The following is a 26464-nucleotide window of genomic DNA, read 5'->3' on the forward strand; positions in this document are numbered from 1 at the left end:
TCACCTGTCCGTCTGGCTAACTGTCCTCAGCTTAGAGGCCATCTCCCTCTCTACCCTCAGGTCTTCCCTAACCATTTCTCTCTTCCTCCAGATTGAGTTAGCTACCCTTCCTTTGTGCTTCCAAGGCCCCCACACTTTCCCTAACATTGTATGATTTCCCATTTATTGGTTTATCTCACTGGATTATGAGCTCCATAAAGGCAATGACACAGTCTTGTTTACACCTGTAGTTATTGCTGATGTCTAATACAAGATCCAGCACAGCACTGCAATAGAAATTTCTGCTATGATGGAAATGTTCTATGTTTGTACTTTTCGATATGCTGGCCTCAAGTCACATGTGGCTACTGAGCACCTGAAGTGTGGCTAGTGCAACTGAAGAACTGTTGTTTTGTTTTTTTTTTTTTAAGTTTATTTATTTTGAGAGGTGGGAGGGGCAGAGAGAGAGGGAGAGAGAGAATCCCAAACAGGCTCCATAAAGAGCCCGATATGGGGCTTGAACCCATGAACCTTGAGATGATGACCTGAGCTGAAACCAAGAGTTGGATACTCAACCAACTGAGCCACCCAGGTGCCCCTGAAGAACTTAACTTTTTTAAAAAAAAGTTTATTTTTTTTTGAGAGAGAGAGAGAGAGAGAGCACAAGCAGGTGAGGGGCAGAGAGAAGGAGAGACAAAGAATCCCAACAAGGCTCTGCACCATCAGCGATGTGTCTCAAACTCACAAATGGAGAGATCATGATCTGAGCCTAGATCAAGAGTCGGATGCTTAACTGACTGATCCATCCAGATGCCCCCTGAATTTTAAATCTTTTTTTTTTATGTTTATTTTTGAGAGAGACAGAGACAGAGAGAGAGAGAGAGAGAGAGAGAGCAAGTGCACAAGTGGGGGAGGGGCAGAGAGAGAGAGAGAGAGAGAGAGAGAGAATCTGAAACAGGCTTCAGGCTCTGAACTGCCAGCACAGAGACCAAAGCTGGGCTTGAACTCATGAACTGCAAGATCATGACCTGAGCCGAAGTTGGATGCTTAACTGTCTGAGCCATCCAGATGCCCCTAAATTTTAAATTGTATTTAATTTTAATGTAACTTAAGAAGCCATCTGTGGTTAGTGGCTATGGTATTGAACAGTATAGGTTTAGCACATAGTAGATGCTCACTGAATATTTTTGAAAAAGATTTTTTAAATTAATTTTTTCATGTTTATTTATTTTGAGAGAGAGAGGGAAAGTGCATGTGCACAAATGGGGGAGGGGAAGAGAGAGAGGGAGAGAGAGAATCCCAAGCAGGCTCTGTGCTGTCAGCACAGAACCCGATGCAGGGCTCGAACCCACAGACTGTGAGATCATTACCTGAGCGGAAGTCAGATGCTCAACCGACTGAGCCACCCAGGTGCCTATATATATGTATGTGTATATACATATGTATGTATATATATGTGTATGTATGTATATATATATATATTCTTATATATATACATGTATGTGTATATATACATGTATGTGTATATATACATGTATGTATATATATACATACATACACATATATATACATTTTTTAAGTTTATTTTGAGAGAAAGAGAGAGAAAGAGTGAGCATGTGGGCAAGCATGAGTGGAGGAGGGGCAGAGAGAGAGAGAGAGAGAGAGAGAGAATCCCAAGCAGCCTCTCTACTGTCAGTGCAAAGCCTGATGTGGGGCTCTATTCCAAGAACCATGGGATCATGACCTGAGCCAAAGTCGAGAGTTTGGATGCTTAACCAACTAGCCACCCAGGCAACCCCAGATAATCCCAATTTTATAAAAATAAATATGCTCTGTGCGGCAACCAGATTGGGTGGAGGCTGGCGGCTTGGGTGGTGAAAGAATTCACCTAAAGCAAAACAAAGGAGATAGAAGTTTACTGAATACACCACAAGAGAGCAAGCAGGCAGGACAGCAAAAGAGAGACTGTCTACCAGGAGGCAGCGGTGGGGGGCTACAGTTAAGCACTGAGTGAGGTACAGGAATGCATGGAATTTTCCTTTTATGGTAACTGTACCTGGTTCTAAGTACCCTATTGGTAAGTTAGGGCCTGTGGATGATATTATGAGGTGGGTCGCTTAGTGAACCTGTTTGCATTCAGCCTGGGGATCACTGGGGCCCTTTCACCTTAGGTTTTTATTGCTCAAGCCTGTTGCCTAAAAGCGGCCTCTCCATGTCCCCACCTATGTCATATGGTAGGGGCTAAAGGATATTCTATTGTGTGTGAGGATGTAAATATATAGCACCTTTTCAGAATGTAAATTGTGTGTGGTTCTTTGGTGAGGGGGAAGCAGAGTTCCTGGCATAAAAAGAAATTTTGCTCTTGCTGGTTCCTCTGCCTGGAAAGCTCCTTCCCCCGATTTTCTCACGGTTTGCTTGCTGTCTTTGTCCAGTCACCGTGCTGCTGCTCCAAGAGACCTCCTCCATCATCCTTTCTAGATCAGCCCTCCCTCAAGCCCTGTTTCTATGTGCTTGAGTACTTTTCATATAGCTCTTCTCACATACCAACATTATTTACATGTCCTTTTATTTTGTTTGTTCAGGAGAGTAGACTTTGTTCTTCTTTAAGGTTGTATTCTCAGCGTCTTAAATACGGCCCAGCATATAGGTAGGTGCTCAATAAATCTGCTGAATGACTAAAATGTAACAAAAGTGTCCATTCTTCTCTGTCCCCAGCTCAGGGTGTTCTGCCTAAGCAAGCCCTAAAGTTCAAGTACAGCCCTCCTCACTCCCACCAAAGCTCCAGAGGTCATTTGAGAGCAGCAGCGCCAAACTTTTTGACCCTGATTCTCAATAAGAAATACATTTGGTAGTGCCTGGCTGGCTCAGTCAGGAGAGCGTGTGGCTTTTGATCTCAGGGTCATGAGTTTGAGCCTCATGTTAGGCACAAGGATCACTTAAAGATAAAATCTTAAAAAAAAAAAAAAATACATTCAGTCCCCAGTGCTCACATATGTACATGAATACGTAACTGAAATAAAGAACCTGTACTAGGAGCAATTTTTCTTAATTTATTTGAGGAGAGAGAGACAGAGTGCAACTGGGGGAGAGGCAGAGAATCCCAAGCAGGCTCTGTCTGCACTGTTAGTGCAGAACCCGAGGAGGGGCTCGAACTCACAGACCACAAGATCATGACCTGAGCCAAAGTTGAACGCTCAACCAACTGAGCCACCCAGGCGCCCTGTAGGAGCAATAATTTCTCTTTTTTCTTCCTTTCTTTCTTTTTTCTTCCTCTCTTCCTTTCCTCCTCCCTTCCTTCCTTCATTCCTTCCTCCCTACCTTTCTTTTCTTTCTTTCTTTCTTTCTTTCTTTCTTTCTTTCTTTCTTTCTTTCTTTCTTTCTTTCTTTCTTTCTTTCTTTCTTTCTCTTTCTTTTGGAGATGGAAAGGTCACCATTGCCCTGGGGCAGTGTTTATATGGGTGGTCAGAGAGCCCATTTGTATTTTAGTTTCAGGGCAACAGCTACAGTTGCAGATTCCTGGCTCCACCCCAGATCTAGTGAATGAGAATTTTATTGGAGAGTGTGAATGCTTAACTACCCTCTCCCCCAACCACCTCAGGTAATTCCGAAGAATAAAGCTTGAGAGCCACACTTGGGAATTTACGAGTATCCTGAGGCCTTGTGTGGGAACTTGAGTCAAGCACCAGCACAGGAAGGGAAGGGGCTGATTCTTCAGTTCCAGTCCAACTCAGCCCCTGAGTTGATCCCAACTCTATAAAAGTAAATCCATTCCCACCCAGGCCCCTTGCAATTCCTAGTCCTCTGCCTGAAGTAGTTCTGGCAATGTTGCTGCTGCTTCCCTGACTCCGGCCCTCCCGGGGCCACCGACTGCTCCCCAGGACCACACCCAGTAAACAGGCCTTACTTTTCCCAAGGACCTTAACCCCTACTGCCTCCGGCCTCCACAGTCTCTTTTCCTTCACACAAAATCACTTCTGTTTTCTTTGTTTCATTGTAAGGTTTAATAGCCCTCTCCACTCCCACCCCTTAGAACAAAGAAATTCTAACCCCAATCTCTAGTTATGGTGGCCCATTTCCAGCCCCACCCCAGGAAGAGGGTAAATGCTATGATGAAGACTTCACCCTCCCACTAGAAACGACTTAAAAAAAATTTTTTTTTAACATTTATTTATTTTTGAGAGACAAAGCACGAGCGGGGGAGGGGCAAAGAAAGAGGGAGACACAGAATCCAAAGCTGGCTCCAGGGTCCGAGCTCTCAGCACAGAGCCAGACAACCCAGAGATCATGACCTGAGCTGAAGCTGGAGCTCAACCGACTGAGCCACCCGGGGCCCCTAGACATGACTTTTGATGCCAGGAATGCTGCTTTCCCCTTGCAAAGTACCTCACACAATTTACATTCTGAAGGCCTGCTACAACTGTATTTACAGATCCTCACATACACAATAAAACATTTTTTAGCCTCCAGTGTATACCATACTCCCAACACCCAAGCTCGGCACTTTGCATACACGATCTCATTTAATTCTTGAAGCAGCCCTCAGAGATAGATACTATTATCACTCCCCTTTAAAAAATGTTTGGGGCGTCTGGGTGGCTCAGTCCCTTAAGCGTCTGACTTGGGGTCTGGTTTGAGAGTTTGAGCCCGCCCTCCTTGGGTTCTGTCCTGACAGCTCGGATCCTGGGCCTGCTTGGGATTCTGTGTCCCCGCTCTCTGTACCCCTCCCCTGCTTGCACTCTGCTCCTCTTTCTCTCTCTCTCAAATATAAATAAAAACATTGAAAATTTTAAAATAAAAAAAAGATTTGGTTGTAAATACTTTGGGGGAATCAGCCTAATACAGATGTTTCTCATTGGACCTTAATATGCAGTTAAAAAATCATTAATCCTATTAGCCACAAATCAAACTGCCTGAATTCCAATCTCATTGCTACCAATTAGTAACTGTGACTCCTTGTAAGTTACTTAACCTCCCTAAAAATGGGGAACATCGTAATACTTTCCTTGTACTATTAACAGACGCTTAGCAATTGCAGCCGCAGTCTGTGCTCCAGATCTTATTTAATCATTAAATGCTCAGCACAAATCCGTGAGGCAGGTGCAGACGCTATCCCCATGTTACAGCCGAGGCCATGGAGGCGCTGTCTGGGAGCAGATAAATGGGATTTGAGCCCAGGTAGCCTACCACCAGGACCTAGCTTCTAGCTACTTGTCTCAAGTTGCCTCTCAAAAAGGGCTGCTGTATTACATGATAAAACGCTTATGAAGCGCTTAGCAAAAGTCTGGCACTTAAATGCTCAATTAAGTTTCCTACGGTCACATTAATGTTTGGTGTTTTATGTTTGTTACAAAACTAACACGTATACAAACGCGATTTAATTCAGCAAAAAAATCACAAAGACAGCCGAAGCGGTTGGACCCTGGGCGGGGGTCGGGGCTGGGGCGCGGACGCCTGGCGGCAGGCCACCCGCCGCCAGGGTAGGCCGGCAGGAAGCGGGGCGGCCGGCGCTCGGGGACACCCGTCGGGGGCCGGGGGCGGGGTCAGGGAGGCCCCGCCCAGCAGCCACCTGCGACAGGTGGAGCGCGCGGCGCCGGGCGCTCGGCCATGTCTGCGGAGAGCTCGGGGCCGGAGCCGGGGCCGCTGTGCCCCGAGCACGGCCAGGCTCTGAGCTGGTTCTGCTGCTCCGAGCGACGGCCCGTGTGCGCCGCCTGCACCGGGCTGGGCGGCCGCTGCCGGGGGCACCGCGTCCGCCGGGCCGAGGAGCGCGCGGAAGAGCTGCGGGTGAGCGGGCGGGGGCGCCGGAAGGCGGGGGGCGCCGGAGGGGAGGGGCGCCCGGATGGCGCGCAGTGAGGGATTTGGCGGAGACCCGGCTCCCGGTCCAGGAGTCCAGGCTCGGCCGTGTCACTGCTGTGGAACGAGGCGGTAAGGGTGTGGCTTCTGGAGTCACGGGAGACGTGAGTTCGAATCCCGCCTCCCGACCTCCCTTGGAATCTCGCTCTGAGCCTCAGTGTCCTCACGTGTAGTCTGAGGGCACAGTTTTGGGGGTTGTTGTGTGATAGACCTAAAATAATGGGTGAAATGCTCTTTAGCCTACCACAGAGTGGTAGATCCAGCTGCCCCCTCCTCCTCCGTTGCTTTTTTGGGGGGTGAGAGCCGGGCCTGGCGTTGGGCAGTATGCGGTTCCACTGCTCCAGTTGCCCGGGACAGCGTGTGACCCATCCCCCGCCCTGGTGGAAGCTGACCTGAGATAAAACCCGGCTCTCCTATCCCCTCAGCCCCTGGGCTCAAAGCCCCTCCCCTCGTCCACTCTTCAGGCTTCCTGGTGAGGTGATTTCTTGTCCCTTTCGGGGTTGGCCTTGACTGTACTCCAAGCTGCTTTCACCTGGGTAAACGGAGGTGGGCGGGTTGGATCTTAGAAGGTTCCTGTTGGGGCGCCTGGGTGGCTCAGTCGGTTGGGCGTTCGACTTCAGCTCAGGTCATGATCTCACAGCTCCTGAGTTGGAGCCCTGCATCGGGCTCTGTGCTGACAGCTCAGAGCCTGGATCCTGCTTCAGATTCTGTGTCTCCCTTTCTCTCTGCCCCTCTCCTACTCATGCTCTGTCTCTTTCTCTCAAAAATAAATAAACGCTAAAAAAAAAAAAAAAAAAAAAATTAAAAGGTTCCTGTTGGACCTCTTAATCTAGAGTTTCTCCCGACCTCCACTCCAGTTTACCCCCAGGCTGGTCACCTTCATCACCACCCCCACTTCCCCACCCATCTGCTGAGATTGAGGAGCCCAAGTCACCCTGGGTTTTCCTCCCTCCTTCCGCCCTAGCTGTCACCCCTGGGGATTTCCTTGCCATTCCATTAAGTGGCTTGATTTCCCCACCCTCACCAGGTTCTGCCCATCTGTGAGGCCCTGAGGGCTCTCCCTGGGGACTCAGACTGGGGTGTAATAAACACACCCAAATGGCCTAGAAGGATTCACTTATTCAGTGACCCCTGAAAGCTCCTGGTTGGTCCTACCTGTCACCACTATCCATCCTCAATAAGTGGTGATGAAAATCAACTTGGGTAATGTGGTATAATAAACTTGCATCATGGATAGAAACTTTATGAGTACCAAAGCACTTAAATATCCATCATCTCACTCCATCCAGACCAAGCTTTTGAAGTGGTATTCTATCTACATTTTACAGATGAGGAAACTGAGGCCCAGATCAGGGCAGTAACTCCTCCAAGGTTCCTCATATTCAGGAGCTGGACCAAGGGAGTCATTGACTAGGCCAGAGAAAATTACCTCTTTGCTTCCGTTGAGAGAGGAAGTGATGCTAATGGGTGTGAGATTTTAATAAAACCCTTTTTAAAAAGTTGCCATCAGAGCTGAATCTGAGTGGTAGAAGGGGAGGAAGGCTGAGCAAGGGTGGCAGGCCTGGTGCTTGATTCGGAATGAAGTCAGCCTTCTCTGAACCCCTCCCCCACCCTCCCCCCACCCCCAAGCCCTAAGCACATTCTTCTCCTCTGCCTGGAGGGAGGTGTTTCTTGCCCTTTCTCCAGTTTTGAGCATATTATGGCATTTGCACACTCTTTCTGCTGTCCTTCTAGCCAGCAAAGAAATTTTGCCTCAGGGCAAGATGGTCACTGAACTGGGCACCTGCTCAACTTCTCTCCTCCCTTCTGGATTCTTGTCCTGCAGCTTTTTGGAAGCTAGTCTCAATTTCTTTGGCCCTGTGGCGTGCGGTGATCACAGCTTCCTCCCAGCCAGCCCAGTATTTGTGTGTGTGTGTGTGTGTTTCGTTTGTTTGTTTTCACTTAGTATTTGGACCAGCAAAGTCTAAGACTAATTCCTGATTGTGGGGCTGGGGGAAGGCCTTGCAAGGGCTGCCTAGAAGAGGAGCTGAGTTGCCTTTTGACAGATGGAACTGGGGTAAAGCTCCAAGGGGAAGTAGTGGAGGAGCTGTTGGCTAGGAAGGAGTTCAAGTTCCTGGAGAAATGGAGTGGAAAAGCAGGGCCTGGCCGTATCTTCTTGGACAAGTTACTTCTATGGGCTTCCGCTTCCTCATTTCTAACAACTCTCCCCTGCTCTCCTGGGGGATGCTCCCAGCTTTGGGGGATGGGAACCGCTGAACTTCGTGGGGTCAGAGAAGTGGATGTTCATTCATTCAACAAATATTTAGTCAGGGCCTCTTATGTGTAGGAGGAACTTTCTTCTAGGTAGTGGGCCATAGAGAACAAGTCAGTGTCATGGTGCTCATGTTCCAGTGGTGGGGGGAAAAATACAAAAAAGTAAACAAACACATAATATGCAGGCAGAGAGTGATAAATGCAAGGGAGATCTATAAGCAGAGTAAGGGAATGGTGTGTGGGGGTGGCCGGAGAGGGCTTGAGAAGGGGTGACCCTGAATGGAGTGGGGGAGGGGACTTGTAGATAGGTGTATATAGGATACAGTGACTACTGGACACAGGAGGAGCCACAGGTGCAAAGACACTGTTGTCAGGACAAGTTTTGGTGTGTTTATGGAACAGGAAGAAGGCCGGCGTGGAGAGTGCTAGGAGGTGACACTGGAACAATAGGCAGAGTCACATCAGACAGGGCCTTGTTGGCTAAAGTGAGAAGCTTGATCTCACTGTGAGGATGCTGGAAAGCCATTGGAGGGTTTTGAACAGGGACATGACCTGACCTAATTTCCTTACACAAGGTGGCAGTGGCTAACTGGGGGCCAAGCCCAGTGAGGAGGCTCTGATAGCAGCTTTTGTGACAGATAATATGATGATCTGGGTAGAATAGCAAGAGTGGAGGTGACCAGAAGTGGCCAGAGGGGAGAGAGAGACAGACAGACAGACAGACACTTTGGAGCCGGGGCTGATAGGATTCGCTGAGGGATTGGATACATGCAGGGTTGGAGAGTAACTCCTGGGGTTTGGTTAGGGTAATGAGGTTTTGTTGTTTCACCAACGGGGATAATTTAGGGAAAGGCCGTTTGAGAAGCCATGTTCTTCCACTCAGTTGTGGAGAATCGGGGAGCTCGGTTAGAAGGAGCATTGAGTGAGGGGCGCCTGGGTGGCTCAGTCGGTTAAGCCTCCGACTTTGGCTCAGGTCATGATCTCACAGTTTGTGATTTTGAGTCCCACGTTGGGCTCCGTGCTGACAGCTCAGAGCCTGGAGCCTGCTTCAGATTCTGTGTCTCCCTCTCTCTCTGCCCCTCCCCTGCTCTCTCTCTCTCTCTCTCTCTCTCTCAAAATAAATCAACATTAAGAAAAAAAAGGAGCATTGAGTGTATGCAGGAAAGTGACTGTAATGTTGAGCCACGGTTTCAGAATAAGGAGAGAATCACCAAAAAAGTGGGTGATGAACACTGAAAGTGGTAAGACTGATATACTGGCAGCTCCCGCTAAGCTGAAGAAAGAATTGTTGGACTGGAGAATCTAGAGTTAGTGATGGAAGTGGTGGAAAGGGTGTGGGCCTTTTTTTTTTTTTAAGTTTATTTATTTTAATTTATTTATTTATTTTAATTTAATTTATTTATTTTACCTGCTTATAGCAGGTAAGCAGGGCAGGGGCAGAGAGAGAATCCCAAGCAGGCTCCGCACTGTCATCACAGAGCCCTATGTGGGGCTTGAACTCACGAACCACGAGATCATGACCTGAGCTGAAATCCGAAATCGAGAGTCAGACCCTTAACCAACTGAGCCACCCAGGTGCCCCAGGGGGTGGAACTCTTGAAGTGAAGATTTTGCAGGTGCTATAGTTTTTAGTACTAATGAGGTCTGGGATATGACGGTGGGTGTGAGTGGCTGAGGAGGGGTAAAAGGGGAAAATCACTGGGAGAGAGTGAATGGATCCACGAGGATCAAGATGCCATGGGTGTCATTTGTATTGCAGAACAAGATTGTGGACCAGTGTGAGAGGCTGCAGTTTCAGAGTGCCAGCATCACCAAGTATGTGGCTGAGGTCCTGCCAGGAAAGAACCAGGGAGCAGTGGTAGGTAGTTATCTTTCCCCTCTACTCTGGACCCCTCCTGGGATAAGACTCCAGCCTTAGGGGCATGGACTAACCTAGGATCCCTTCCCAACCTCACAGACTCAAACTGCTACTAGCAAAACTGGATGCCCAGGAAGGACGGTTTCCCATCTCTCTGAGCCTTGGTTTTTGCCATCCGGGCAGAGAGGACTATTCCCAGTACCACACTGGGGCAAATACTGCTGGAAAATGACTTTCTTGGGGTAAAGCATCAGGAAAGGTAGCATTCTTCCACCATCTAAGTATTTCGTCGTCAGCCCCTGATTTACAAAATAACTTCAGGACTTTTACACTGAGTATTCTTTATGACAGTCTTACGCAGTAGGTGGCAGTAACAACCTTGTTTACAGATGGGGAAATGGGCCACATAGAGGTTAAGTGACTTGCCCAAGATCCACAGCCTCCTGCCAGAGTCAGTTCCGGGGTCTGGATCTTCGGACTCCCAGGCCAGTGCTCCTTCTGCTACCCCCCACTGCGGATCCTTTATTCTGTTGCCCCATTGCCACTGCGCATCTTCACTCTCAAGTATGTCCCCCACAGGTAGGGGCTGTGAATTCTTTTGCACGTCCCCTCCCCTCCCCAACATGTACATGGAGCAGGCTTGACACTTAGTCAAGGTTCTTTTGATTGTGTGAAAGGAAACCCAGTTGAACTAGTATGAGCAAAACTATTCTGTGTCCATTTTTGCTTCTCTCAGCATGATGGTTTCTCTCTTTTTCTCTATCCTTTTTTTTCTCGTTTTTTTTTTTTAACATTAAATTTTTTTTTTTACTTTAGTGAGAGAGAGAGAGAGGGAGAGGGAGGGAGTGCAAGCCGGGGAGAGGGGCAGAAAGAGAGAGAGAGAGAGAGAGAACGAACCTTAAGCAGGCTCCACCCTCAGCATGGAGCCCGATGTGGGACTCGATCCCAGGACCCTGGGATCATGATGTGAGCCGAGTCAGATGCTCAACCAACTGAGCCATCCAGGAGCCCCTTAATTTCTTGCCTTAACTGCACTGGCTAGGACCTGAGTACAGTGTAGCAGATGCTGACTTCAAGGGGTATACTTATCACATTTCATCATCTATGTATTTATTTAACAAATCTATTGAGTACCCACCACATGCCAAGGGCTGTTGTTCTGTGTGCTAGAGATTCCACAGTGAACAATAAAAACATGTGAAAAATCCTGTTTCTGTGAAACTTACATTGTAGTCAGGGGGGAAGGATAATAACAATAAATACATGCTATGTCAAAAGTTGAAAGGGGCTACGGAGAAATATAACACGGGGGGAAGGATGTTCCTTGTTGAGAACGGGGGTTGCAGTTATAGATGCTGTGATCAGGAATGACCCAATTAAGTATTGATATTGTATTGATACAAAGTTTACAGAATGGTCCATATATCTGGGGGAAGAGTTCTAGAAAGGGGGAATGGCAAGTGCAAAAGCCCTAAGGTGGGAGCGTATCTGGCACATTGGAGGAGCGGCAAGGAGGCCTGAGAGGTTGAAGCAGAGTAAACAGGGGAGAAGGCAATAGGAGGTGAAGTCAGAGAGGCAGGGAGTGGGGGGCGGGGGGAGGTGGATAGCATCCAGAGGGGCTTTGCCTTTTGTTTGGGTAAGGTGGGAAGTCACTAGAAATTTCTGAGCACAGTAGGATGACGTGACTTAAGATTAAAAAGGAGCACTCTGGCTGCTGTGTTGAGAAGGGACCATAGGCAGCAAAGGTAAAAGCAGGGAGACTGAGCAGGAAGCTGGTACAGGAATCCAGGTGAAAGTCAAGAGTCGTGTGGACATGAGTGATGGTGAGGAGTGTCTGGATTCTATGTGTGTATTCTGAAGGGGGAAACAGTGAGATTTGCTGATGGAGTGGATGCAGGCAAGAAAGGGAGAGGAGGCAGGATAACTCTTAACTTTTTTTTTTTTCCTTAAATTTTTTTACTTGAGAGCTGGGAGGATGGGGCAGCCATTTACCATGGGGGAGAGTTACCCATAGGTAAGAGCATGGGCATTCATCCATAGAAATGGAAGGCAGAGTGTATGGACACAGGTGCAGGTAGATGGGTAGCCTGACCCAGGGCTCGATCCCACGAACCTTGAGATCATGACCTGAGCCAAGATCAAGAGTTGGACACTCAGCCGACTGAGTCACCCAGGCACCTCCTTAAAGTTTTCATTTAAATTCTTGTTTGTGTGTATTTAGTTCTATGCAGTTTTATCACATGTATAGGTTCATGTGACCTTTCCCACAACCAAGATACAGAATGGTTCCATCATAAGGATCCCCTGTGTTACCCTTTTATCACCAAACCCCCTCCCCTCCATCCCCTGTATCATTGTTGTACAAAATTCTGAGTTTGGATTGCTAATCTTAGTTTGGGTTTTTAAAAAGGATTTTTGTATCTATACTCAGGAATGAGATTAATTTATGAATTTCATTTCTTACAGTCCTTTTCATATTTTGGTGTCAAGGTTATATAAACTCTATCCAATGAGTTGGGAAACAGAACTCTATTTTCACTGGAGGAATTTGTGTTAAGATTGGAATCATTGTGCTTTGAGTATTTGGTGACACCCCCTGTAAAACTATCCGGGCTTGGTGTTATTTTTGTAGGTAGGTTTTTGGTTTTTTTTTAATGAATTCTTTTTTGTTGTTGTTTTTTTGTTTATTTATTTTTGAGAGAGAGACAGAGTGTGAACAGGAGAGAGGCAGACAGAGAGGGAGACGCAGAATCCAAAGCAGGCTCCAGGCTCTGAGCTGTCAGCACAGAGCCTAAGGCAGGGCTCAAACTCACGAACTGTGAGATCATGACCTGAGCTGAAGTCTGACACTTAACCGACTGAGCCACCCAGGTGCCCCTGTAGATAGATTTTTAACTACTGACTCATTTCCAACCATGACTATAGTATTCTTTCTTTTTCTTTGGTTTTAGTAAATTTTTTCTAGATAAATTATATATTTTGTCTATTTTAAAATTTAATGGCATAAAGTTGTTCTTAAATTGTGATTAAAGTTGTCACAGTTTTGTCTGTTTTGTTAATCTTTTCGAAGAACCGGCTTTTAGTATTTTGATCCTCTCTTGTATCTTTCTTTCTTTTTTTTTTTTTAAGTTTGTTTATTTTTTCTAGTAATCTCTACACCCAGTGTGGGGCTTGAACTCACAACACTGAGATCAAGAGTTGCATGCTCTTCTGACTGAGCCAGCGAGGCACCCCTCTTTTGTATCTTTAAATATAAGTATATTATTATTTCCTCTTATCTTTAAAAAAAAATTTTTTTTTATTACATTTATTATATTTATTACATTTATTATTTATTACATTTATCTTTTGATAGAGACAGAGCACAAGTGGGGGAGGGACAGAGAGAGAGGGCGACACAGAATTGAAGCAGGCTCCAGGCTCCGAGCTGTCAGCACAGAGCCCGACGTGGGGTTTGGACCCACGAACCGTGAGATCATGACCTGAGCCAAAGTCGGACGCTTAACTGACTGAGCCACCCAGGCGCCCCTTTCCTCTTATCTTTCAAATTTTTTTCTTTCTAATTTTTTAAAAATATATTCCATTGTTTTATAACTCCCTTAGCTGAACACAGTCTATACATTTTAGTCTGACTTCTTTCTCAAGGTCAGCATTTAGGCCAAATATTTCCTTCTAGGTATTGCTAGAGGTACCTCTCACAAATTTGATGCAAATTTTCATTCAGTTATAAGTTGTTGGTTTTTTTTTTTTTCTTTTTACAGTTTATTTATTTACTTAGAGAGATAGCATGAGCAGGAGAGGGGTAGACAGAGGGGGAGAGAGAGAACCCAAGTAGGCTCCGCACGGTCAGCACAGAGCTGGATGCCGTGCTCCATCCCATGAACTGTGAGATCAGGACTGGAGCTGAAGTCAGATGCTTAACCCACTGAGCCACCCAGGTGCCCCTTTCCCACTAATTTCTAACTTAACTGCATTATAGTCTGCATATCAGTTGTTTGAAATTTGTTGAGACTTGCTTTATACCCTAAAACATGGTCACTTTAGGTAAATGTTTCTCTGTACTTAACAATATTTTTTTCTGCTAGGTTTACTGACTGCTGACAGGGGCATTTATAGTTTCACATCATGCTGTGGACTTGTCTATTTTTCCTAATAATTCTGTCCATATTTTGGTTTTCTTTCCTTTTATTTCAACTTCTCTATGTACTTACATTTTAGGTGTATCTTATTTTTTTATTTAAAGAAAAAATTTTTTTAATGTTTGTTTACTTTCGAGATAGAGACAGAGTGTGAGTGGGGGAGGGGCAGGGAGAGAGGGAGACCCAGAATCCGAAACGGGCTCCAGACTCAGCTGTCAGCACAGAGCCCGACATGGGATTTTAACTCACTGACCGCGAGATCATGACCTGAGCCAAGTCGGACGCTTAACCAACTGAGCCACCCAGATGCCCCTTAGGTGTGTCTTATAACCGGGTTTTGTTTCCTTTTTTAAAAAATCCAATCTGAAAAAAAAAATTCAATCTGATAATCTCTGCCTTTTACCTAGGGAGTTTAAACAGTCTATCACTATTGTGGTTGCTGATACACTTGGATTTATAGCTATCATTTTATGTTTTCTATATAGTAGAAACATATAGGAGTTTCTATGCTTTTTCTGTGCTTTTTCTTCCTTTCTTGTCTTTTGGGTTAATCAACCCCTCCTCTGTCTTTGTCCCTACATTCTTGGGGTGCCTGGGTGAATCAGTTGGTTGAGCGTCTGCTCAGGTCATGATCTCATGAGCTCACTGTTTGTGAGTTTGAGCCCCACATAGGGATCTGCGTTGACAACCTGGAGTCTGCTTTGGATCCTCTGTCTCCCTTTTCTTTCTCCCCCTCCCCTGTGTGTTCTGTCTGCCTCTCTCTCTCTCTCCCTCTCTTTCTCTCTCTCTCTCCCTCTCTTTCTCTCTCTCTCTCTCAAAAATAAACGTATAAAAAAAGTTATACATTCTACTTATGGTCTATTTTTGGTACCATTAAGATTTTAACACAAATATTTAATGTTTCAAATGACTCAACCTGAGTAATACAAGTACCATAAGACTGCTTTAACCTAGTAACCCCTCTGGTCTTACATGTTGTCCAATATTTTCGTTAAAGTACATCTTTTAATAAATTCTCCCATTCATAAGAAATATTCCATTTCTGATTAAAGATGTCGTTATTGGGACATGTTAAATTGAAAGGAGTGTAAAATTTTAAAATAAATCACAAGCTGCATTCAGGGCAGTTGAGTCTCTGCTCTCAATTACTCTGCTTTTCAGTTTCCTTTCTACTTTTGGACCCCAGGGGATTTCCTTTACTTAGCTGCCAGAGCCCCTTCACTTTTAAAAGGATGCTTTGGACTATTTTCCCAGCATTTCTGTGTTTGGTTTTAAGACGGTGTTTAGTTTATTCTGGCATATCTTTGGAAAGGGAAGTTTTTTTTCTCTGCTATCCTTTTCTGGGAAAGAGTGAAGAAATGTATCGAAATTGATTACGGTCTTCTAGTTGGAGAATATCTGATGCATCTCGGGTGAGGGTCTGTTCTTGAACCTGATCGCATACATAGAACAAACACTGAGTACAGACACCCACCGCTGTGGGCAAGGCAGCAAGGTGGGATAGAGAGAACAATAGCTCACGTTATCACGTATGTGCCAGGCTTTGTTCTGTTAACTTTGTATGTAGTAACTCATTTAATCCTCACAATAACCTTATGAGGTAGGTACTATTATTCTACTCGTTTAACAGATTAGAAAGCTGAGGTACAGGGAAGACAAGTAACTAACATGCTCAACTGTTCCACAGGTGGTAAGTGGATGGGCTGAGATTTAAATCTAGGCACGGTGTCTAAAGCCTGATTTCCTAAGTACTTGTGTTATGTGGTCTCAGGGAACACTGAAATTGGAGTCCAAACTCCTGGGTTCACTTAGGCCATTCATTCTCTTCCTCTTCATTGGGCAAACTGTGGGTCTCCGTTTCTTCTGTAAAGCAGGGACCATTATCTCCTGCACTTGGCCTGTGAGTGCTACCAAGATATGTTTGACTTAGTCAGGAAAACTTTCCCCTCAGTCATTCAGTAAATATTTGAGTACTTACTGTGTGCCAGACACTGTGCTAATTACTAGGAGTCACGTCAACGTCACTGGAGAATTGATTTCGTGCCTCCTGTGTGACAGATAAGAATTCTACCAAGGAAGCCATTGGAGTGGACAGATTTAGGAAGTAATGAGCTTTTTTCACGCAGACAGAGTCAGAATATCAGCTGGACTTCTGTTGGTATGGATCCTGTTGATGGGGATGACTTTGTAGGCCTTCTGCTCCGCAGTTCTACAGTTCTCTGACCTTGGTCCCTTGGCCTTGGTATTGTCAGCTGGGAGATAATGGGTTCTAGTTGATCTCTAGACCATGCCCAGCTCTTCGATTCTGCGATCCTGCCTCTGTGAGATATGACCTGGATGTCTGGATCTCACATTTCTTTACCCTAAACCAGATTTGGGAACTCTTAAGGCTGAGATGGCTTAAACACAGTTTCTTCCATGACCGTGCCCGTGGCGGACATTGCAGATCAATCCCAGCATCCCTAAACACTGAGCCCAAGTCCTCTTCATCTTGACCGGGCTTTGCCAGGACCCGATTCCTTGTTTTATCCCTCATCAGAGCACGGCCAGCGCGGCACGGGAACTGGTCATCCAGAGGCTGGGTCTGGTGAGGAGTCTGTGCGAGAGTGAGGAGCAGCGGTTGCTGGAACGGGTACACGGCGAAGAGGAGCGGGCCCACCAGAGTATCCTGACACAGCGAGTACACTGGACTGAGGCACTGCAGAAGCTCGACGCCATCCGGACCAGCCTGGTGGACATGCTCACCCACCTGGATGACCTCCAGTTGATTGTAAGTCAGGCAGGGGTGAGGACACAACCAGTGAATCAAATACCCCCAAAGTTTAAAACATCGAGAATGTTTATGAGGTAGGAGCTGGGTAGATAAGGATACTTTGGAGCAGGGATGAAGCAAGGGAATAAAATTATATGGATTTTTTTTTTTTTTTGTACCTGACAGCTATTCTTTTAATAGTGAGCAAGTATTTACTGAGTATCTGCTATGTGCCATTGTGCCACAGGGTGGAGTTATAGGATACAGCTGTTAGTACCCCACAGCTTTAAGAAATACACAAACTGACAACTAGGATAATGGAGGGTTATGTCCCATAGTAGAGGACCTCACAGTCCAGGCTTGGGGGTGGCAGTGGTCAGGGTGGGCTTCCTGGATGCAGTAACTTAGAAGCCGGAGCCTGAGAGATAAGAGTAGCAGCATGTTAAAGGAAGTGGAGAGGTAGAGAGGGTTCACAAATGTGTAGGGGGAGGGAACTGACAAGACGTCCTTCATCTGACCACCCAGAAACTACTATGGTTAATATTTTGGTACATATCCTTGCAAAATACTTTATATAGATATGCAGATACTTGCTGTTTTAATGGGCTGGTTTGACATCGGAGTAAACATGCCACAAAGAGAAATGAGGATGTGGAACAACTGAGCTGTTCTTCACTGCGGTTCAAGTAGGGCAGTTTGTGGAATGCCCTAGATTGTGCATTCATTTAGCCGCACGGCTTTCAGGGACAGAGTACATTCTGTCCCAGACACTGGGACGGTCACATTAGAGGATTCAGTAAGAGTGCCAGCCATCTAGGAGCTGACAGTCTTGGTGGGGGTGAAATGTTAGTAAATATGTGAGTGTCCTGAAGTGTTACTTAGGGAAACTGGGGATGCCATGGGGCACAGCAGACAGTGATTCATTCTGAGTGCACGATGGGAAGGTGCGCAGAGAAGAACCCAGATAGCTTTGTTTTGGGTCTTCAAGCAGGAATAGCATTCTTGTCCTAGGGTCTGTCCACATGGCGTCCTCCATATGCCAGTTGAGTACGTTCAAGTCTTGACTACCTGCTGACGTCCTGGTTCCAAGCCTGACTCTGTTTTCTTTTCTCACAGCAGAAGGAACAGGAGATTTTTGAAAGGTGAGTATGGCCCCGTAATTTGCTTGGGCAGTCACGGAAACCATTGCATTCAGGCCCTGCTGCTCTTGGGAGAAAGGCCAAGGCGTCCAGCTGAGTGGCTTCCCTGGAGTCATGCTCCACGGATAGGGGTCTTCCTGCCCCTAACTTGGAGAACTGCTTTAGATCCATGTGGAAGGGTAGTGAAATAAATACTTATTAATCAGAGGTTGGCCATGGGCTTTCTTAAATGTTATCCTATGAAAAAAAATACCCAGGGGTGCCTGCGTGGCTCAGTCGATTAATCATCCGACTCCTGATCTCAGCTCAGGTCTTGTGCTCAGGGTTGTGAGTTCAAGCCCTATGTTGGGCTCCATGTGGGGTGTGAAGCCTACGTTAAAAAAAAAAAAAATCCAGTTACCCTGTTGGAGTGTTTTACATCCCCCATCTACAGATGAAAATACTGATGTTCCAAGATGGGCAGGGACTTGCCTAAGCCCCAGAGTTGGGGCATGGACCGATACCCGACACCTGTCCCACCACTGTCTTCCCTGCCTCACTCGCCCCTTCTCTGACAAAAGAATCTTTGAGGGGCATCTGGGTGGCTCAGCCAGTTAAGCATCTGACTCCTGATTTCGGCTCAGGTCATGATCTCACGGTTCTTGAGTTTGAGCCCCTCGTTGGGCTCTGCACTGACAGCGTGGAGCCTACTTAGGATTCTCTCTCTTTCCGTCTCTTTCTGCTCCTTCCCTGCACCTTCTTTCTCTCTCTCCCCCTCCCCCTCTCTCTCCCTCCTTTCCTCTCTCTCTTTCTCTCAATAAATAAACTTTAAAAAAAAAGAATCTTTGAAACTTAAGTCTGTATTACCACTCAAAATTTGCATTTTAATTAAGCAATTATAAAAGCATTTCACCAAGTTCTTCCTAGGTCCTGAAAAGCTGAGAGCCAAGAGCCTGAGGAAGTAGCCAAGAAGATGTAATTTTCCAGGCAAAGAAATTAAATTCTTGGGGCGCCTAGCTGGCTCAGTGGGAGGAGCATGTGATTCAGTCTCGGGGTTGTGAGTTTGAGCCCCACATGGGGTGTAGGGATTACTTAAATAAAACTTAAAAAAAAAAAAAAAAGGCTAAGGAACAATTCCAGATTAAAAGAGACCAGATGGATCAAGAAACAAACAAAAACCCACACCAAACACTTTTAAGAACTTCTGTGGCACAAGTGGCAACGTTTAACTATGCACTATATGTCAGATATAATAGTAGTATGTCAACGTTAAATTTCTGAACTTAATAGGGTTTCTGTAGTTGTGTAAGAGACTGTCTTTGTTCTTGAGAAAAAGATGCTGAAGTATTTAGACATGAAAGGTCTCACTTTCTGCAACTTATTCTCAAATAGGTCAGAAAAAAAATAAGTGTCATATATTCACTCATTAAATAGATAGGAAGAGAATGAGCAACAGACCAAGAAAGAGAGCAGATTTTTTAAAAAGAAAAAAAAAATTCTTACGTCTTCGGTGAGAGATTGCAGAGCTGTACTTGAGGAGCACAGACCATTGTATATTTTCAATGTTTATTTTTGAGAGAGAGAGAGAGCATGCAAGCAGGGGAGGGCAGAGAGAGAGGGGGGCAGAGGGTTTGAAGCAGACTGTGCTGACAGCAGAGAGCCCGATGCAGGGCTCAAACTCATGAACTGTGAGATCACGACTTGAGCCAAGTTGGATGCTTAACTGACCGAGCCATCTAGGTGCCCCCATTCTTATACATTTTTATATTTACAAAATTTTTTAATGTTTATTTATTATTTAGAGAGAGAGAGAGAGAGAGTGTGAGTGGGGAGGGGCAGAGAGAGAGGGACACAAAATCCGAAGCAGGCTCCAGGCTTTGAGCTGTTAGCAGAGAGCTTGAACTCACGAACCACAAGATCATGACCTGAGCCGAAGTTGGACACTTAACCGACTGAGCCACCCAGGTGTCCCTATTTTTATATTTAAATTTCAGCAGTAATACATGTGCATGAGAGAAAGAGAAAACATGCCACCAATATAAAAACATGTAAAATTTCAAATGTCTCAGGGCACCTGGCTGGTTGAGGTGGTAGAGTATGTGACCCTTTATCTCAGGGTCATGAGTTTGAGCCTCATGTTGGTCATAGAGATTACTTAAAAAAGTTGAAACATTGTAAGTGTCTCCATCACCCCTTCCCAGTCCTGTTCCCTGGAGGTGATCAGTTTTAACAGTCAGATGTGTGTGTCTTGTGGACTTTCCTATGTAGATAGAATCCTAGGGGTGGTTACCACTCAAAAAAATTTTTTTAAGTTTATTTATTTTGTGAAAGGAAGTGGGGGGAGAGGCAGAGAGGGGGAGAGACAGAATCCCAAGCGGGCTCCGTGCCCTCAGCACAGAGCCCGACATGGGGCTCGAACTCACGAACTGTGAGATCATGACCTGAGCCGAGATAAGTGTCAGACACTTAACCGACTGAGCTACCCAGGCACCCCTAAAATTTTTTTTTTTTTTTTTTACCAGTTTGGTTTCTTTTATACTTGCTGTTCTTGAACTTACCAGGTTCTTTTGGAAGCTCTCCATGTCAGTATGTATAGATGTATGTCACTCTTTGGAAAGTCTGTGAAGTGATGCCCCCAATTTTATTGTCTCCTTTAAAGGCTTAGCTTGTTCCTACTTTTTCCCTCTTAGAATCATTCCACACGTCTGCTAGTCTTTCCTTTCTCCTTTACCTTCTTCATCTTCCTCTAAAACTGTCCTGTCTTTAATTTCAAGTTGCTCTGTGTTTTTGAAAAAAAAACCTGGTCTTTGATTTTTTTGTTTTGAAATATTTCAAACGTAGAGAAGAGTTGCAAAAATAGTACAACAGACTCCCCCTAGAAAGCTCTATTGTTAACATTTTGCCACATCTGCTCTCTTTCTTGGTCTGTTGGTCATTCGCTTCCTATCTATTTAACGAGTGAATACTTAACACTTTTTCTTCTGACCTATCTGAGAGTAAGTTGTAGAAAGTGAGACCTTTTTCAGCATCCTCTCTCAAGATTGTGTAAGACAATCTCTTACACAACTACAGGAACCTTCAGAAAATTTAATGTCGACATAATACTATTATATCTGACATACAGTCCGTATTTAAATGTTGCCAGTTGTGCCACAAAAGTTCTTAAGTGTTTGGTATGGTTTTTGTTTCCTGAACCATCTGGTCTCTCTCTCTCTTTTTTTTAATGTCTTATTTATTTTTGAGAGAGAGAGAGAGAGAGAGTGCAAGTGGGGGAGGGGCAGAGAGAGAGGGAGACACAGAATCCAAAGCAGGCTCCAGGCTCCGAGCTGTCAGCACAGAGCCTGACCCTGGGCTCGAACTCACGAACCGTGAAATCATGACCTGAGCCGAAGTCAGACGCTAAACCGACTGAGCCCCCCAGGCGCCCCCCCCCCCCCCCCAATCTGGTCTCTTTTAATCTGGAATTGTTCCTTAGCCTTTGTTTTTTTTTTTTAAGTTATATTTATTTAAGTAATCTCTATACCCAACATGGGGCTCGAACTCACAACCCTGAGATCAAGAGTTGCTTGTTCCTCTGACTAAGCTGGCCAGGCGCCCCTGTTCCTTAGCCTTTTAAAACAACAACAACAACAAAATACTTTTAAAGAGCCTAGAACAGTTTTATAGAATATCCCTCAGTTTTGATTTATCTGCTGGTGCCACATCCACGTCTGGGCTCGGCCCTGGCTGCCACAGCAACAGGTCCGGCTGCACAGACAGGCATTCGGATCCCAGCCCCACCGCACTCCCACTCCTTTGGGGTCACAGTTTCCCCTTCTGAACCATGGGGTGCCGGACTAGCTGGTTGTCTAGACGCTCATGTCTGCCACTGGCCTCAGCTTTGCCTTCGGTTAGCCCAGCGCTGCCAACACAGGCGCTCCTCTTTCCTCCCCGCCTGATGGCTGGGGCTTCTCCAGCCCCAACTTCAGCACTTTGAGAAGATGGCAACAGACCCTCTCTTGTCCTGACCACAAAGGGCCTTTGTTACCAGAGCCTGCTCTCAGCTTTCCTAGGGCTCTGTCCATCTTGCTCCTCCCAAGCCAGGACAGTCAGTGACAGTCTCGCAAAGAGCTTGCATCCCTAAGGAGACATGCCCCACCCTCTCTCCCTGCTCCTTCACTGTGGGCAGGGCCAGGAGACTTGGGGAAGAGTGCGTGCCCTCAGAACTGCTGCCTGATCTCAGGGTTGGGGGCGGTGGCAGAGCTCTTTCTCAGCACCCAGTTCAGGTGTCTGCAAAGCTCAGTGATGGACCCTCACTTTGTCCTATACCCCTTAATCACTTTCATTTTAGATCAAGGGGGAAATTATGTTGAGGGGTGCCTGGACTCCAGACTGGGTTTGTTCTATTTCCGCATGGAGTCAGCACTTGAACCCAGCTCCCCTTTTTAAGCGGAGTGCGTTCTCTGAATCTCTGTTCTTTCCTGTCAAATGGGATAACAACTACCTCCCAGGTTATAGCAAAGATTACGTGAGATTCTACAGAGAAAACCTGGATACTTAATAAATGGTAATTCTCCCCTCCTAGGCATCTTCTGTTCCCATATTCCCTCCAGCCAAACCCAGTGCCCTTCTGAGCCAAGGAGAGGTAGCTATTGGGAGCAAAGCACCAGAACCTATTTATGGTTCGGGTGATAACTGATAGTCCCTTCTTATGGGATCTCTCAAAGGTGTTTGCATTTTAAGAGCAGAGGAGCGGCTGTACCTTCTGACCAAACCAATAGGTTTTGCTGCAGTAGGTTTTGGAAGGAGGTGAGATTTTCTCTGCACAGGATGGGGGAGTGGAAAGACTGGGGTGTAAGAGGCTCAGGTCGCATCCCTGCTCTGCTGCTAACTTAGAGACATAGCAGGTTGCTTCCCCTGCAGAGCAGACAGACTCCAAGTTCTACCACTGGCACCAAATATTTACTTCCCTGGAAATCATCTGCCTGGCTGGAATTAATGTTCCGGGGGGTGGGGGGGGCGCATAAGGGGAAAACCCGTTTTTCTGTTTGGCTCAAACCTCCTTTGGGGGCTCCTGTGTGGGGCTGGCTGCCAATCTTGGGGTCACCCTCATGGGAAGAGGATTTTATTTACTTCTGTCCCCTTCTCATCACCCTATATTGATCTAGATCCATTTCTGGAACCTTCCTGAATTTCTGTCTAGTTTTTTGTTTGTTTGTTTGTTTTCCTCCACAAGGACTGAGGAAGCAGAAGGCATTTTGGATCCCCAGGACTCGGACAAGTTAAACTTTAATGAGAAGTGCATTCGGAGCTCACTACTTACCCAACTCTGGGTGACCGCGGTTCTCGGGTCCCTCTCAGGTTAGGAGCTGTTAGGGCCCAGCACCAGCTGAACACCTGGCTGGCTGGCTGGCTGGCTGACTGGCTGGGGGGTTGCTGCTGGGTCAGGCTGGGGACCAGAGCATCTGGCTCGGTAGCTAAGCACTGAGTGACGCTGGATGCAGCCTTGTTGGTGGAGCCAAGGTTCTGGACTGGCTTGGGGCAGCTGGGCCAGGTCCTTTCCGTTTCCAGACTAAACTGCTCTGTTGGGCCTAAGTGATATCTTGTTCCCAGAAATCACATCTATGTCCTGCCCTAGTGGGACAGCTCAGTATTCTTAATTGGAACCTTAGTTTCTCTTTAAAAAGATATCATTGATGGCCAACTGGAAAGCATCTGGAGAGAGAACGGCGCTGCCTGGATTCACCTCACTTGTTCACTTAAACGCTGCTGACTCAGGCAGACCGTGGCCTGGCCTTGTGCCGTATGCTAAGGCCTCAGATGTGAATGCCACATGGTCTTTCCCTGCAGGAATTCCCTCCTAGCGCCGAAGTTCTCAAAGCAGAATCCCCCAAGCTAGATGGAAGCTTCTGTGTTCCTAGTTGTCGTGTTTGCACAATTCACAGAGAGGTTTGGTTAACGGATTGAATTTTTCCTCAGTTTTAGCCCTCCTCCCCCATGGGTTAGCCTAAAATTTTTAGTACAAGCTATCGCTTGTCTTCTGTAGATGCTGGTAGCAGAGAGTGCCCAATTTGCCAGCAGTCCCATTTAGTTAGTTGTTGGAAAAGTGCGTATCTGATGCTTCCTGGCTCCCAGGGGTCATTCCCCCAGGACAGGCCTGATCTGGAGGCCACAGATAGGCCCAACTGGAATCACTGCAGTCGATGCCGGATGCCAGATGTAGGAACAAAATCTTCATTTTGCCCTGCTCCCAACTAGGTGTGTGACTTTGGGCAACTTGCTTCTCCTCTCTGGGCCTTATTTCTAGTTTACAGATGAGGATCCTGGACTAATAGTAACTACTGTTATCATGGCCACAATTTATTGAGCACCTATTAATACTGGGCACTTTGTAGGTATCATCTCATTTAGTCCTCGTGTCCACCCTGTGGTAAGTCCTATTTATCCCCATTTTACAGATGAGGGAACTGAGGCTCAGAGAGAGTAAATGGCTTGCCTGAGGTAACACTGCCACTGGGTGGTGAGGGAGCCCTTTGCTGCCTGGCAGGACCAGGTTAGGGCTGAGGTTGGCCTTGGGCAACTCTGAGAATTGTTTCTGGCAGGCACAGAGGACGTGCGTATTGATGAGAGGACCGTCAGCCCCTTCCTGCAATTGTCAGACGATCGAAGGACCCTGACCTTCAATGCCAAGAAGTCCAAGGCCTGTGCAGATGGCCCGGAGCGCTTTGACCACTGGCCCAATGCCCTGGCCGCCACCTCCTTCCAGGCTGGGTTGCACACCTGGATGGTGAATGTCCAGAACAGTTGTGCCTATAAGGTGGGTGTGGCCCTAGGCCAGCTGCCCCGAAAGGGCTCTGGCAATGACTCCCGGCTGGGCCACAACGCCTTCTCCTGGGTCTTCTCCCGCTATGACCAGGAGTTTCGTTTCTCGCACGCTGGGCAGCACGAGTCCCTGGCACTGCTGCGTTGCCCCGCCCAGCTGGGCGTGCTATTGGACTTGCAGGCACAGGAACTGCTGTTCTACGAGCCGGCCTCGGGTACGGTGCTCCACACCCACCACGCGTCCTTTTCTGGGCCCCTCTTCCCGGTCTTTGCCGTGGCCGACCAGACCATTTCCATCATCCGCTGACCTTTGGCCACGGGGAGCCCAGGCCTCCTCCCTACTACGCCTCCAGGCCATGTTCCTGCCCAGTGTTCTTTTCCCAAATGTTGCCCTGAAGGGACAGCTTTAGGAGGGGTAGGGATCCATTTCAGATCTGGGTACAGCTGTTAAGTGCGAGGTATCTACAGTAGGCCTGCTATTCCCTGGCCTTAGTCTCCCAAATCCACCATACATCAGCTCCTCTGAGGGTGTCTCGTTCACCACTTTATCTCTGGCATCCGGCATGGTGCCTGGTGCCTAGTGATTGTGCAATAAATATTTGGCGAATGTATGGACGGATGGAAAGGTGCCTGGGTGTATGTGGTAGACTCTTCTGGGAAAGCACAGCCTTCCAGCCCTCTGCCCCCAGCTTGGAGCACGTCCTGTGGCTGAAACTCTTTCATCCCTCAGTTTGGTGCTTCTCAGTCCTTTTCCTGACAAGGCACAGAGAGAACATCTTTTTCTAGCACACGAGGACAACCTGAAAGGGATCCCAAACTCCTGCTAGGCTGCTCTTGGCCACAGGGGGCGCTGTGTCCCACCAGGTCCAGCCTGATGGTTCAGAAGACTGAAGGGATCCTACCTGCAGGTAACTCGACCGCCGCACATCCATTGGCAGCTCTGCCTCAGACTTGGCAGCTGAGCTCGGCTGTGCCCACCTGTGGTCACAGGGACGAACTTTTCCCCTACCTAACACCCCCCTCCCTGCCCAACATAATGTGGAGACCTGGGGTAAGGGCTTCAAGTCCTAGAGAGAGCTGAGGGAGTAAGAGGGCCAGCCTTACCGAACACGTATGTTATTAAAGGTTTTACAAGATTGAAGTTTCCTCCATGTTCTTTGCTGGTAATTGGGCAAATCTCCCAAGTGCCAGCTCACGTCTTAAGAGGTGCACTTGCTAGGAAATCAAGGTCTTTCTCACCCGCGTCCGCATTCCCAGCTCAGCACACACAGCCAAAAGAGCCCTGAGACGGTTTCGTGCCCTGCATGGCTGGCACCGAGGGCAAGTCCCTTCCTGTTCTCTGAGGTCATATTAGACCAGTGGTCCTCACAGTGGTTTTATCTGGGAACACGGTTCAAAGGCAATCTTACCTACAACTTCAGGCCCCTAGGCTCAAAGATGGGGGCCAGAAAGATGGGGGCCAGAGCCCTCTCCACTCTTAAGTTTGTTCAATAATTTACTTGAAACATTGGGTTGATCAAATCTAGTCCACAGACCTAATGGCAGCTTGTTTGGTTGAGATGACTTCTAAGGCCCTTGCAGTTGAGACTGCAGCCCATGACCCACGTCCTCACTGCCTGACATGTGGGAAGTAATGTCCCCTGGCTGTGACACCAAGCCCAAGGAAGACAGAGCCAAAAGAGGTGTGGCCTAGTCTGAGAAGAGTCTCCCTCCC

General features: G+C 46.9%; 1 protein-coding gene and 1 non-coding gene across 4 annotated transcripts; both read left to right on the forward strand.

Moving 5' to 3' along the window:
* The first annotated feature begins 2832 nt into the window (after nucleotides 1-2832).
* Nucleotides 2833-2905, forward strand: TRNAK-UUU (transfer RNA lysine (anticodon UUU)). The gene has a single exon. It is a non-coding gene; the product is annotated as a tRNA-Lys (tRNA).
* Nucleotides 2906-5529: 2624 nt separating this feature from the next.
* On the forward strand, nucleotides 5530-25891 carry BSPRY (B-box and SPRY domain containing). 3 transcript variants are annotated; one of them, XM_019454115.2, is made up of 6 exons: nucleotides 5531-5760; nucleotides 9842-9940; nucleotides 16619-16849; nucleotides 17951-17973; nucleotides 23165-23289; nucleotides 24531-25891. In XM_019454115.2, the coding sequence occupies exons 1-6, from the start codon at nucleotides 5584-5586 to the stop codon at nucleotides 25055-25057; spliced, it is 1182 nt and encodes a 393-aa protein (XP_019309660.2). In that variant the 5' UTR covers nucleotides 5531-5583; the 3' UTR covers nucleotides 25058-25891. The 3 variants fall into 3 exon arrangements, with proteins under 3 accessions (XP_019309661.2, XP_019309660.2, XP_019309659.2); XM_019454114.2 differs by having other exon boundaries at nucleotides 5533-5760; nucleotides 17948-17973; XM_019454116.2 differs by lacking the exon at nucleotides 9842-9940 and having other exon boundaries at nucleotides 5530-5760; nucleotides 17948-17973.
* Nucleotides 25892-26464: the final 573 nt, after the last annotated feature.

The sequence above is a fragment of the Panthera pardus genome, unplaced genomic scaffold (genome assembly GCF_024362965.1).
Source record: "Panthera pardus isolate Hobbes unplaced genomic scaffold, ASM2436296v1 HiC_scaffold_20, whole genome shotgun sequence".
NCBI classification, from domain to species: domain Eukaryota; kingdom Metazoa; phylum Chordata; class Mammalia; order Carnivora; family Felidae; genus Panthera; species Panthera pardus.

Coding starts and splice junctions, on each gene's coding strand:
- BSPRY (XM_019454114.2), top strand. CDS start 5,584: ATGTCTGCGGAGAGCTCGGGGCCGGAGCCGGGGCCGCTGTGCCCCGAG. Junction 5,761..9,841: donor AGCGCGCGGAAGAGCTGCGG/GTGAGCGGGCGG, acceptor TTTGTATTGCAG/AACAAGATTGTGGACCAGTG. Junction 9,941..16,618: donor GAAAGAACCAGGGAGCAGTG/GTAGGTAGTTAT, acceptor ATCCCTCATCAG/AGCACGGCCAGCGCGGCACG.